At 35.9% G+C, this 14254-nt stretch overlaps 1 protein-coding gene across 2 annotated transcripts in view; it reads left to right on the top strand.

Annotated features, from left to right (window-relative positions):
• The window catches only part of Fas1 (fasciclin 1 Fas1 domain-containing), a 68933-nt gene extending 56803 nt beyond the window's left edge, over positions 1 to 12130 (top strand). Inside the window, exons 4-14 of one of the 2 annotated variants that reach the window (XM_090158254.1) lie at positions 27 to 145; positions 918 to 1102; positions 1165 to 1297; positions 1376 to 1529; positions 1917 to 2100; positions 2162 to 2318; positions 2377 to 2509; positions 2567 to 2717; positions 5991 to 6162; positions 7438 to 7552; positions 9131 to 12130. In XM_090158254.1, the coding sequence (XP_090014380.1) occupies positions 27 to 145; positions 918 to 1102; positions 1165 to 1297; positions 1376 to 1529; positions 1917 to 2100; positions 2162 to 2318; positions 2377 to 2509; positions 2567 to 2717; positions 5991 to 6162; positions 7438 to 7552; positions 9131 to 9339 (1712 nt within the window). In that variant the 3' untranslated portion in view covers positions 9340 to 12130. The remainder of the gene's footprint in view (positions 1 to 26; positions 146 to 917; positions 1103 to 1164; positions 1298 to 1375; positions 1530 to 1916; positions 2101 to 2161; positions 2319 to 2376; positions 2510 to 2566; positions 2718 to 5990; positions 6163 to 7437; positions 7553 to 9130) is intronic. The other variant, XM_090158255.1, reaches the window with a different exon arrangement.
• Positions 12131 to 14254: the final 2124 nt, after the last annotated feature.

The following is a 14254-nucleotide window of genomic DNA, read 5'->3' as shown; positions in this document are numbered from 1 at the left end:
CTAAGATATCATTTATCGTTCCGCAGTCATTCAAGTGGCCGAGAAGAGTTTATTCCCGACAACCGTGCAAACATTCCAAGGTGGAAGCGTCATGTATTTAACTTACATTAATACCGCCGAAAGCGAATCGTCGGAGAAGGTACTCGTAAGTTGGCCGATTCTGCTTCTGGCTGTTGTTGCGCGCCTATGATACCGAATACCACGGTCATAACCACGCTGCTGCGCTCAGTTGGCCAGCACCATATTCACAACTACTTATCATTCACTTCTTCACCACCATCACGCTCGTAAAACAACGCGTTTCTTAAGTGCTCTTAAAAAAATTAACGATTGAAAATTAATTCGCTGATATTTAACTTTCGGACAAATTCGCGAAATACTGAAAATTCTAACGCTAAAATTCTGAAAAAATTAAGCTTTAAAGCAAGTGTCGGCTCTAGTATTATTGCGTTCTTTATCGACATATGTCGCCACCGTGCAAATTTAAACAAGTTGATTAGGCACATTACCCAGCATAATTTACCTATATGGCATGCTTTTCGGTCATTGGGTAATCGTAATAACGAATCAGAAGGATTATTTGTAATCACGTGCTCAGCGACCTCGCTTGGATTGGCTTTTCGGCAAACACATAATTGTCGACTTGAAAATAAACGATAAAACGTTTTTGAAAGTTGATACTAGGTGGAAGCACCTTCCCGGCGATCTGAGCAACCACAGCCATCTTTGATACATAGACCCAATCAAAAATAACGTAGGCAATGATAGAGCCGACACTTGCTTTAAGAAACGATAAATCTACGCTGATACTTCGCACTTAAGACGTGTCTTTAAATCTATCAGCTTCCATCTTCATTATGATACTTTTATAGCTTTAATCGGTACTAATGGTCTCAATTTGCGTGTTTTGGAAACAGGAATACTACGCCAACAACGCGAAGATTCTCGAACACCACGAATATAGGTCCGAAAAAGGAGAGAAACAAATTTTGTACATCATCGACGAAGTATTAGAACCTTTCATCCCCAAAGAGGGAAGCACGCCAAACGCGAAGGCACTACTGATTCAACCGAGCACGTACGGGCTCACGGAATCACTAGCGTACGTATGTCCGCGAACTTACACCATCGAAGAGTACTTATCGTCGCTCTTTTCCGTCGCAGGTCTTTCTCCTCCCGAGTGCGGGCGGAAAATCAACAAGATGAATTCGAGAAAGTGGGCAACCATACGTTCTTCATCCCTGTTGGAAGCCAGGATTTGGATCATCAGACTCGACTTCGTGAAATTGACGCTCTGGTATTCACTCGGACTGCCTAGCACGCTTCTTAAATTAAGAATCAAAAACGCTCTAAACATTCTCACCTTCTCCCGCAGGTAATTAAAGGTCACGTCATCCCCAACCAAGTTCTGTTCACCAGGACAATGGGCGCGAAGACGTACCATTCGGACTCATACACGAAGGAACTCAAAGTAGAAATCTCTTTGGTCAATCACACCTCCACCGAAATTGGTGATCAAGGTTATTCGCGTAAGTATATTTTTAAGTAGTTAAGAATGATAAAAGGTAGAAAAGTCCATAATAAAAAGGGGAAAAAAAGCTAAACTATAAACAAATTTGGATAAATTTAAAAACTTACAAATTGCTCGTACCAATAGGTCTTTGAGCATAAAATAAAAACGCGAAACTCGGACCAAATATATCTTCGAGTCAAATTGAAAAGTCTAGAAAAAAGCCAAAATATACGAGTAATTCTTAAGCTTTGTAATTACTTGAAATTTGTTTTATCATTATACGCATCGCAGTCCATAGTACGACTATGGAACAGTTAAATTTAGTTTTCAATTTGTAACAGTAATTTTTTTTAGAAATATTTCAATTTTTAACGCTCAAATTTTATTTCTCAATTTGTAACAGTTAAAGTGAAGAGCAACACGCTGCAGAGTGACCAACGTCACAAAAAAGGCGTGGTATTGTCGAAAATCGTTCGGGCCAACATCCCCGTCAAAAACGGAGTGGTCCATCTGATAGAAAACCCTCTCATGATCATCGACACCAATGTGTTCACGTTTTTCAAAAATGAAGAACGGGGTCGCCTCTCGTAAGTCACTAACCACCGAACGAAGCTTACGATCTCGTCCTTTAATTGGTCCATTTAACAGGAAATTCTTCGATTTTATGAACCACGCTCCGGACTTCCGATTCGAAGTCCAAGCGAGTCAAGACAAAACCGTTTTCGCCCCGAACGACGAAGCCTTCGAAAGATTAGGCGCCGACAAAATGTCCTCTCTCAAAGCCAATATCAGCGCTCTTACTCACGTAAGATGTTCGACGAACCATCATTGCCGGAAATCTAACTCTCAATTTTGACTTTCAGTTATTAAGACTGCATATGGTGATGGGTTCAGTTTCGTCGGATGACGTTCGGAGCGAACGAGTAACGGATAAATATACTTATGATAGCACGATGAAAATATATTTACGTGTATTGGGTGACGACAATAACAGAAGTACGGTCGTTACAGTTTCGCTCTAGCGTTCAGTTATTAATGGCGCTCGTATTCTAGCTCTCCATGTTCAAGGCGGCGGAGTCAACGCGGTGGCTGTCCAAGCGGACATTGGAGCCGTCGACGGAATCATCCACGTCATTGACAGAGTTCTAGGAATGCCGTACCTTAACGTGTACGAAACCCTTAAGGGAACGGAAACTGATCTTAAGTAAGAATTTTCATCTTTTGAGAACCAAATCAATAGAGGGAACCACGAATAAATTGAAATGCCAAAGAATATGGGACCCGCAAAGATTCTAAACCCCACCTTTCCATTCCTCCGCTTTCGATATTTTGTGGCATTTGATCACGTGGACGATCGCTATCTGTAATTACGTTTTGTGATTAAAAAGCTGTTGATCTTTCGCTACGAAGTACTCGAGGGTGGTATCAGAGGCTAGTGCCATTTCGCCATATTCTTAATGCGTTCTTTGGTGCACTAGAACCAAGGATATATTTATTTACAATGACTATTTTGAGGCCATTATGGTCGAATTTTCCCCAGGTATGAGAGGAGGGAGGGAAAACGTCACCGTCGTGGGCTTCAAACATAGTCATTCTCCCGAAGTAGAACTTAACTATTAAATGTGTTCAAGTTAAATTTCCATTTAACCATTTCAGTTTACTGGGCACCCTACGCGAGTAAACTGCTAGATTTTGGTCTTATAAGCCGACGATTTGCTTAACAGACGAAAATCCTGTAGTTTATGAGCGTCTCATGTTGACCGCTACTTAAATGTGGTTTCTTTTCGCCTGTTCTCGGACTAAAAGTGTACTCTTTTTACCCTAAAACGTTTTATTGCCTGTTTCCGCCCTATAAACTATTCGCTTGTTCCGGAGTATTAGGGCTACTCTTTTCATTCCTTCTGAAAAGGAGGTGTAAAGGAGTAAATCGGATTTGGTGGTCTGCTAGCCATAATAACGCGCTAGCATAAATTCTTCATGTCTTGTTCAACTTGTTAAAATGTTAAACGTGCTCTTTAATATTTTAGCGTAAAAGACTCGCGCATTTTTTTACCTCATGGAGCACGCGCTAGATCGCTCGAGCCCATTTAAGCTAAAATATCAAGACGCACGTGGAACTTTTTAACAAGTTGAATAAGATATAAATACAGTTTATGCTAGCGTCTATTGTTTTGCTGAAAAAGCCACAGGCAGACATTTTGGAAAAACGTTTTTACTCCGACTCAAACTGTTCACCACCATAGAATCGGAGTAAAATGACGTCATAGCGTTACTCTTCTTACCCTACCCCAAAATCCCGGACCAAACAAAAGAAATCACCTTATGTAAACTGAAAATGTTAAATTATTTCGGGCCTGGTTATTATGTTTAAGTATGGGTCTAGTGATCATATCGGCCGGTTTTTGGAGAAAGATTTCAGGGGCGTGATTCTACTCTTATCGTTAGCTACTTAACGAAAATAATTTTTCGTTAGCTAATATAATTTCAATGGAGCCAACGAAAATTTTCTTTCGTTAACTCCTAACGATAAGAGTAGAATCACGCCCCTGATCTAGTAAACTCCTCTTATTAATTTAAAAAAATTAGGTGTGATTGTACCTTCATTTTTGTTTAAAAAGATTGTAGTTAACTCTAATTGGGCCTAAATGAAGGCTAACTACTTTATTATCCTATTTTATGAAAAAAAATTACCCTTTGAAGCAATAATATAATCGTTTTGAAAGCAGCTTATCTGGAGCAAAAGTAAAGCGAGTCGAAATACGGTACTTTTGAAAGAACTAAGAATCCTGATCTGTTTTTACATTAGGGTGGTTCAGTATTTAATGTTTGATACATTTTTAATCCTTTTATGAGTTTATATCTCTATGAAATTATGGTTATTATTCTAGATTTAAGCACAAAAAAATTGTTTTTATCAATTAGAGATTTAATAATCAGCTAGGCTAATACCCTCGGCACCACTTTAGGCCCAAGTTATCTAGCCAACAGCTCCCTACACTTACTATATAAGGCTTGTTTAATACTCTGTGGTAGCGTAGTGCTCAGATTTACAAAACACTGACCAATAATATTTTCAATGTAAGAAGTAAGGCTGGGCGAATAGCATTTTTAGCCTATCGAGACGAATATCGAATACCCAATAAATTTCTAATCGAATACCGAGACGAATAGTAGTTTTTGAACCAAATTTCGAATAGTTAGGCTTAGTACAAATATTACCTTATCGAATATTCGTCGAATAATAGGCCCTAATATTCGTCGAATACTATACCGAATATTCGCCGAATACTATACCGAATATTGACCCAAATATTTGTCGAATAACAGATCTAATAGTCTAAATATTAAATAACAATTAATATCTAAATGGTAGAATTGTATCAGTTTAAAGTACCATTGAGCATCCCAAAATAAAAAATATATTTTATTTTAAAATATCACTAGAGTACAAATCTTTGGTACTACAATATTGAAGTATATATCGGTATTAAATAAGAAAATCACATTTTAACTTTTTAGGGTAATTTTTTTCGCCGAATATTTTCCGAACATTCGCCGAATATCTTCCGAATATTTGCCGAATATCTTCCCGAATATTTTCCGAATATTCGCCGAATATTTAACGAATAATAATTACCGAATAATACAAATGCTATTCGATATTCGATCAAATACCAAAAAAGGCGTGAAGCGAATATCGAGACGGTTATTCGTCTCGATATTCGATCGAATTATTCGGTTAATTCGGTTATTCGCCCAGCCTTAGTAAGAAGTTTTCCTTTAATAGTGCACCAACAATTTGGGCGTGAATTGGAACTTCTTTAAAATATTATATACTCCAAATTATTTTATACAATTGAATGCTTGTTAATAGGCGCTTCAATAAAACATCTTCAAGGAAATCGCCAAGAAGTAATATTTCCGAGAGCCAGGACCTGCAAGTTACTGTTTGTATAGTGCTTGTTGAATTAAAGGGGAACGGCCAAGCTTTTCCAAATATGGCCTTATTTCCGTATCAAAAGATTATCAAGACGTTCAATATACTAACACGTACCTTTTTTTGTCTTGAAAAAAAAATTATTGTTGAATTAATGGAAACTTTTCACTTGTACGGTATGCAAAAAGTGTTCCCTTTTAACAAGGTAGCTATTTTCGACATATTAAGGCTGAGCAAAACCAGACGTTCTGTTTACAGGTTAAAAGTATCCATTATTTCAACAAATACTATATAAACAGTAACTTTCAGGTCCTGGCTCTCGGAAATATTTCTTCTCGGCGATTTCCTTAAAGAGGTTTTATTGAAGCGTCTATTTGACCATTTAAAAAATTAAATTTGAAATGAAAGGCGACATTTTGGGCTAGATTTATTGATTTTATTGCCGTTTTGGGTAGGGACACTACGCAAGGAGTATAATAATTACGCTAATAGTTTAAAGTCGCTCGTAACTAAAAAGTGGTACGATTTTTGTCTTCGCAGTGAAACGTACCAATTGGGTAAACAAGAACAATGGAGCCAAAAACTGAATGATATGACTCAGAAGTTCACATTTTTTGCGCCAAGCGATACCGCCTGGCACGAACTGAGCACGCAACTTCCATCCTCATACAAACAGTTATATATGGGCGAATATTCGTACCACTCGAAAAAGGTAAGAGCGTAAATTCACTCGCGTAAGTCCGCCCATTATCATTTCGATTCGTAAAAGCTAAAGAAGTATATATTTCGGAGAATATGTATCAATATTCGCAAATATACGTATTATTTATATATCAGTGTTAGTAGGCGGGAGTTTGTAACTGATTTGTCAGTTTCGTCAAATTCATATCGTTAAAGAAGTAGTTAGTAGTGATAATGGACTTTTGATATTACGCTTTTCGTTCATTTCAAAATTTTCGAGAGATTTTCGAAGCGACCGGCGACGCTAAACGGGATATTTTGTTCATTTTGAAATTGTTTCTAGTAGAGTAGTATTTTTATTTATTATTATTTTGTGGCGCGACTGAAATACACTTAACATAAAACTAGTGCAAATTTCAGTTACAAACTTTAAAATGAGTCCCCCCCGTGTATCTTTAACTTATGCCCGAACCAGGACGGCTTAATATGTCACGAACCCAGCCTTGCCCACCGAGTAAGTATTTCGTCATCTCCATAATATTTATATATATAGTGTTTCGATATTATACCTATTCAATTTTATATACTTTTTTCCTATATTAATTTATAATTTCATTATTTTTACATTATTTCTTCCAAATCCTGTGTAATGTATAAATTTACCGCTTCATTTTCTATAACTTATTTTTGTACTGTCTTGTGATATGATTTGATCCGAAATCTGTTCTATTTACCAAATCCTCCATTTGTTAATTATCATGTTTCTATACAAAAGCTGTGATCATTTATCAAACAAATTCGTTCGTTAAGTTATACAAATTCAACTCATAAGCGATAGACCGGTTAAACTACAACTTCAAAAAGTGTAGTGGAAACTTGTAGGAATATGGGCTGTACATAATAAAGCTACATTTACAAGTTTCCCTTACACGTTTTCGAGAGGGTGGTTTAACCTCTCTATTATCATCCTATCGATCCAAAATATAGACAAATTTTAGTTGTCAATATTCTGAATTAGTTACCAAAGGTTTTGCATGAATTGTATACACTTCATACCGCGTGATATCGTGGGCCATGTCTATCATTATTTTCCATTGTCATGTGTTGTACTTTTGTTGTTACAAAGAGGCTGATATCTATAATGATCTATGGCTGAACAGAATATTTTCCTAATGTTATTTTTCGCGTGTTGAGTTCATTTTTTCAAGAAGATAACGAGATAAATTGATATATTAAATTATCGAAGGATTTGATTGTTTCGTTGTTGCAGTGAATGAGATCTACGACAATATTGGTTTCGTTTCAGATATTGGACCGCCATTTGGTTGTTGGCAAGGAATTGTCTAAAAACGATCTGATGAACATGGAAGAGGTACAGACTATTAACTCGGTCTTCAAGATCAAGAGAGGGCAACATCCTGGTAATTAACAATCATTTTATCACTCCTTTATTCCGACACAATAATATTACAATCAACACCCAAATGGGAATGCCCTACCAGAATCTCGATATGGAGAGGTCAGCGCGACGGCCTTTTACCGCAACACGTTCGTCACAAGCGTAATCTGCTCCTGGTGGGGGAAAGGAAGTACATAGAAGGGAAAATATAACTGTGTATAGTCGCGCCATCTAACGACCGCTAATGGAACTAATATGATTTTTAGCTATAAAAATATTACATTTAGAATTAAGGCTGAATTTAATCCGAACATTTTTTTACATCATATAATTTCCTTTTAAATATTAAGATATTATTAGGAATAATTAAGAAAACAAAATAATAATTTCGGTACCCTAAAACCATTTTTTTATATAATTTTTATGCTTCGTTTGGGTTACGAGTATAAGTGGCGCGAAAAAACACAGTTCACCTTCTTACAAAAGTGCTCTATCCTCTTCATAAAAGGATGCTGTTCTAACTATAGCAGCTCTCTGACGTCAGGAATACTTATAGTTTCACCTATTTAAATTATAACTACGTCTCTGTTAATTTAAAACAAGAATAGATTCAAGTTAACAGATAATATGTTCACCCCTCAGCCTTTCTTTGTGTAAGACACTCCAGTACTCTCTCCCCGTGTGCTATAATCGTAGTTGAATATTTTCTGTTAAAGTGAAAACATTTTTGGTGGAAACTATCGTTATATGTATGGCCAAGAATGACTATGCTCCTTCCCAAGTTCCCCCTAAACAAAATCAAATCAGCCCGGAATCTCATTGGCTTCCTATAACTGACGTCTTCGGAAGCACACGCCGAGTTCGAATTCCGCCCGATACTAACGCAAATTGAAAATAATTTATACTACACCCAATGACAAAAAGAGGGCTCTTTTGGAAAAAGCTTTTCCCTAATACCAAGAAACTGCGAACGCAGTGATTACACTTTGCCCCGAAAATGCGTACGCATTCGCAGCCCAGACAGACAGACCCACAGACAGACAGACACGGTGATTGTAAAAAGCGTGACTTTTGTAACACGCCGTATGACTCACTTGCATTGCATTTCGAACAATAAACATTTCCCTTGGGCACTTACTATTACCATATGTAACATAATTACTCATAAGTATGCCTCTGTATAATATTTCCATTGAAAAAAATTCAATGAGACCTTGTTTCACGCGGAACATACATTGAGCGGACCCAAAAATTCAAAAATGCTTATAATCCTTGCGCTATTGAAAAGGTTACCATGGAAATGAAATCACGTAATCGCGAGGCACGAGCTAAACTTGACATGGGCAAAGCCAAAAACGCGCGAGGAATTCCAATCAGTAAAGTTGATGACGCGTATTTCGTCACGGAGTTGTAAGTGACGTAATTTACGTCATATCCCATGAACAAGGTTTCATTAGCGAAAATGCTGTTATGGCATACTTACGAGTGATTATGTTACATATGCTATTACTGTTATCCTCAACAAGTTCTTATGGAAAGGGAAAACCCCTTTAAGATTCTAGCCTAATCTGCTGATCTTTTTTGTATTTCCGCGATGCAGATCAGCTATTTGTGTGTTGGGAGGGATACGAGGCTCAAATCGTCCGACCCGACGTCCAAGCCACAAACGGCATCATCCACATCATCGAACGTGTCATGATGAAGAAACGAGATCTGATCAAAAACGCCGCCTCCTTCGCGACGCCCTCCTCCGTGGTGTTAACAATGCTCTCCACTGCCCTAATGCTCATTACCGTCGTCAAATTGTAGAAAGGTTACAAAACCTACCAGACAACGCATCATACCACCACAACAACAACAACCAAACGAAAATGAAACCTTCAAAACCCTCCCAAGAAAATATATAAAAAAGTATAAAATAAATTGATTACAACAAGAGGAGATATTTAAATAAAATATGAAAAATCCTGTTACGAATATTAAAAAGAAATAGAACTTTATTCGGATAGACCCTCCGCAACATTCCTAAGAATATTAAGGTCAGGAAGACGGCGGAATTTCAATTCCGATTGAACTTAAAAAAAACGTCGAAAGAATAATAATAATCGGAATTAAATTTATTTTAATTGAAAAATGGAAAAATATTTGCCAACAAAAATTAATTAATTTAAATATAGCCACCTCAATTTGGTTGACGAATCGCGACTCTGCCTTATTTAAACGGCAACCCCTACTAGATTAATTATATACCTATATTTATTCGCGCGATTGGTTAACCAATGGAGTTTTAATTACAATTAAAAAAAATTATTCAATTGACAATTTTTCGATAAATTGTTAAAATTTTTTAAAGAGACCTCGAATAATGTCTGGGAGGGAGACAATATTCAAATTATCTCGAAATTCTACAAAAGAAAAAAATGGCTTTACCGTATCATCCTTTCCTCATTTTAATACTTTCGTGAAAACAAAAATATTTCCCAATTTTCGTTTTTCATTCTATTGCGTTTTTTCGTGACGTACGGAAAAAATATGGGAAATAAAATGGACGTTATTTAAAGAATTCGTAGATCATCCGCTTAGACGCCGTAGTAGCTAAAGAGATATAAGAAATTTAAGGAGGTTGAAAATATGAAACGAAAGTGAAAATTGGCCCCCCAAAAAAAACGGCAATTTTTGAGAATGGAACTTTATATATTTAAAGAACTGGATATTAGATGTTTAAAAGAGCTTCTACAAAGATGTAATGATTGTAAAGTAAACTAAATAGGCTAAATACTGCCACTTAATCAGGAAAAAAATACAAATTAAAATTATACGATCGCTGATTTAGCTTAATTTTTGGGAGCTAAAAAAACGTATTTAAACATGAAACGGGGAAAAATATTCATATTGTGTCCATTAAAAATATATGTGCGTTCTTTCTATATATCTGTCGACTCTTAAAAAAAACTCATGTTGTATATTTTACATTCATTATTTGAGAAAAAAGTTTTGTAATATTATTAGGGTATATATATAATAATATAAGACCGTTTTTTTACCTTTTTCAGTTTTTAAAAAACCATGTCAGTTATAACCCTTTTAAAGCAGTCTCGATTATGTGTTAATTAATGCAAAAAAAACAGTTTCGATTCAATTATACGTTTTTAATAAACAATTACACGGGACAATATTATTAAAAAGTAAAAAATAAATAAAAATGTAGGCCTATATAGTCTTTCTCGTGTAGAAATACGTAATACATTTGGTTCCAAAGGGGGGGAAATAATTTTATCACAAAAGATCGAAGATTTAACTGTTTGAGATATTCTAGAGCATGTATATTTTAAGAAAAAACTAAAAACGTTATACGGTATATACGAAGAAAACAAAAAAAATTTACGTTAAAAAAAATAAACATCCGCTAATCGTACTAGTGAGTGGAGTCTCGTTCAAAAGCGAATATTCAAAGAATGTGTGATTGAGTGTGGGAAAAAAAACCAAAACTTCTCCTTTTCTATAATTATTCATTTTTGTAGCTACTATTTTATGTATATTGTCCGGAAAAAGTTAAAAAAACTAAGAAAATTTAACGAGATAAAATTAACGTGAAACAAAGCGCACTTCTCAAAGTCAGGCCTATACTAATTAGAGTTATAAGGAACCAAAAAAGCAGTATCTAGTTTTTAAAAAAAGAATACATAGTACGGAAATATTAAATATATATTACGATAAACTCCCTTACCCTCTAAGAACACGATAAATACAATTTTACAATATTTTTAAAATTAATCCGTTTACTTTGTTAAAGCCCCACCCATAGACCCCCCCCCCAAACCCCCCAATTAAAAAAACAAAAACAAATAAACAGCCTAGTCCCGAGACCAGCTAAGAAAATAGTATAAATCGATATTATCACCCCAAAAAAATGGATTATAAAAATAGCTTCGACACAGTATTATATCTTTAAGGAAAAAACCTAAATGAATAAAAGTGCTGCTTTCTTTTAACTATACACGAGTGTGTTTAAATGTACTAAACATTCCGCTTTTTGAAAAAAAAACTAAATTAAATTAAATTAAAAATAAAGTAGCAAAACGATGGTTCTGTGAATTTCCACCGTTTTTAATTTTATTAATTGTATATAAAATGCGATATCTATTTTTTTTTCAAATATTTTTTGAATAATTACTTTAGAATATTATATTTTTTACGTTACTTTTAATAAAAAAATAATTTTTTTTTACAAATTGTCTTTAAACAAGAAAGACATCTCCAGTTTAACATTTTTACTCTTTTTTGCTCTATTATCGTCGCATTTACGATTGATAAAATTATAAAACTTGGGGGAAAATAACAGTGTTTATGGTAATTTTAGTAAACAAAATTTAAGAGAGAGATTAAAATATAAAAATAAAGCGGTAATTATTAATTTATAGCAGTTGAAATAAACTGAGCCCAAGAATATAAATAACAAATACTGCCTCTCGCTTTTAAACAAAAAAAAAAGAAAAAATTAACTAATCGCTGGAAGTGGACTTTGTAAAAATAAATAATTCGGACTGTATATTTCAACATGCAAAAAATAAGAAAAATAAAAAATGCACATTGTTCAAAATGTTTCTAGCGCTTTGAAACCTAACTAAGCCTTACACAGATTTTTGTCATCTAATATATAAAGATGAGTGTCTAATATACAGTTTTCAACTTAGGTCGACCACATTTGGTATACTATCTCATGGTACCCTGCTTTTCGACGGTTACGGTCGGCAAAACAACTTTAATTAATTGAATTAATTTAATAATTAGGTATATCCACTATATACAAGATACTACACTTTGATCTTAGCCAAAATACCGCTACTTCTTGTTTTTAACGTAAGTATACTCAGTTGCCGGTTAGGTTAAGAGAGGCAAAATATATAGTACTGTAGTACATTTGGCGTAAAGATACTAGCACAAATTTCCGGTTAATAGGCGTTGGGAATTTTAAATTGGGCCTATTTACGGTTGAATTTCAAAGTAAACCTACCTGCGCAGGTATAATCATAGAGTAACCCACTCACATAGAGTGGAAGGTTATCAGCGAAACTTGTGATCACTTTTCGTACGCAACGTCTTGTTTTCGAGGCGTGAAATTAACAAGTTGGCCTAAAGTAAATGTACAATATCTGGATAAAAAAGTAAGTTTATACTCTAAAAAATGTAAAAACAACACCATCGCTCTTCGGACTATATTTATTCACGACTCGAAAACAAGTTGCCCCGGTAGGATTTATGTTTCATGCATTTCCATATGGCCTTCCACTCTTACGTAGGTGGGTTACTCTATGGGTATAATTATAATATATATATAATTTGGCGTTATATTTCAAAGTGATAATTAATTAATTAACATAGATAAGATTTTAAAATAGTCGTCATAATTTATTTTTAGTACTACAAGGCTACCTAAACAAAATTATGTTTGGCGAGTCCAGGGTAAGCGTAGAACGGGTAATGCCGAGATTACCACATTGACGTACATAAACGTGCGATTTTATGATTGTTTAGAAGCGTAATACTAAAAATACGCTATAATGAAGCTTAAAAGTAGCCGGGAGTAGTGGCTCACTCCTGTAATCCCAGGCGTCCGGGAGGCAGAGTTTGTGGATGGTCGTGTGAGGACGACTACCAATTCCCCAACGGGTGGTCGGAATACTTCCGCCACGGGTGTCCCCACCCCTGTCCCCACATATCCCCCCGTTGGCGTAGCCGTTACACATATCTCGCCCTGATTAATCAGATGGTGTCTCGCCGGGCTCGCGGTCTTCTCAGACTCAATCAGCCCTTTCTTCCTTGAATAAAAAAAAAGCTTAAAAGTAATAATCTACATTAAATATTTATTGATCACTTTGAAATTTGGACAATAGACATTTCTAAAATGGATTAATATAACACGCGAAGGAACGTTAAGCAAATCAACAGAAAATAGGTTAAAATCGAAATCCCCGCCACCCATTTACCGGAAATTCGTGCAACTGAGTAAGTAAGTAATCAGCTAGGCTAATACCCAAGGCACCACCTTAGGCCTAAGTCATCAAGAGACTTTTGAAGCCTTTAATTCAGATGGCCGGGTTACAATGCGTAGGAGGGTGGTGGCAAGCCCTGCATGCCACGCGATCGAGACAACAGCTCCCTACACTAACTATTACCGTTAACCTCAACAAGTTTTTATGGAAGGGGAAACCGAAGAACTCGAGGCAAAACCCCTTAAACAAGTGGGGAGATAACGCTGAAACCCAACGCGGAAGGAGTTGTTCCGAGTTTTCCCTCAGTGCCACAAGCTGGGATCGAACCCGGTTCCTCTTGCTGCGAGGTGAAAGTGCTAACCACTCTGCCACCCCACTGAGTATAGCGTCAATCAGCCAAAGTAAGAGGTACATGGTAGTACGGATGCCAAAATGGGGAAATTGTTAATAAATAGATACTTTGACTTTGAAAATGTGATCTTGACCTTCAAAATTACCAGTAGCGGCGCCAGCAATAGGCCGGGGTAGGCCTGGGCCTACCTGAAATTTTGGTAGGGGCCTCCAAAAGTCGTCTTAAGGGGCCTCCAAAATTTAATATAAAAAATTCTGTAATTTGTGTGCGAAATAATTTATTTATTTATTAATTTTCCAATATTCAACGCGGGTGATTGGCTTAACGACACTGCTGTTTTTATTCCTTTCAAAAGTACGAGTAACTTTTCTTTGACAGT

Source organism: Leiobunum rupestre, chromosome 9 (genome assembly GCF_980474605.1).
Source record: "Leiobunum rupestre chromosome 9, qqLeiRupe1.1.hap1, whole genome shotgun sequence".
NCBI lineage: Eukaryota > Metazoa > Arthropoda > Arachnida > Opiliones > Sclerosomatidae > Leiobunum > Leiobunum rupestre.
This window is presented reverse-complemented; position numbering and strand designations above follow the sequence as displayed.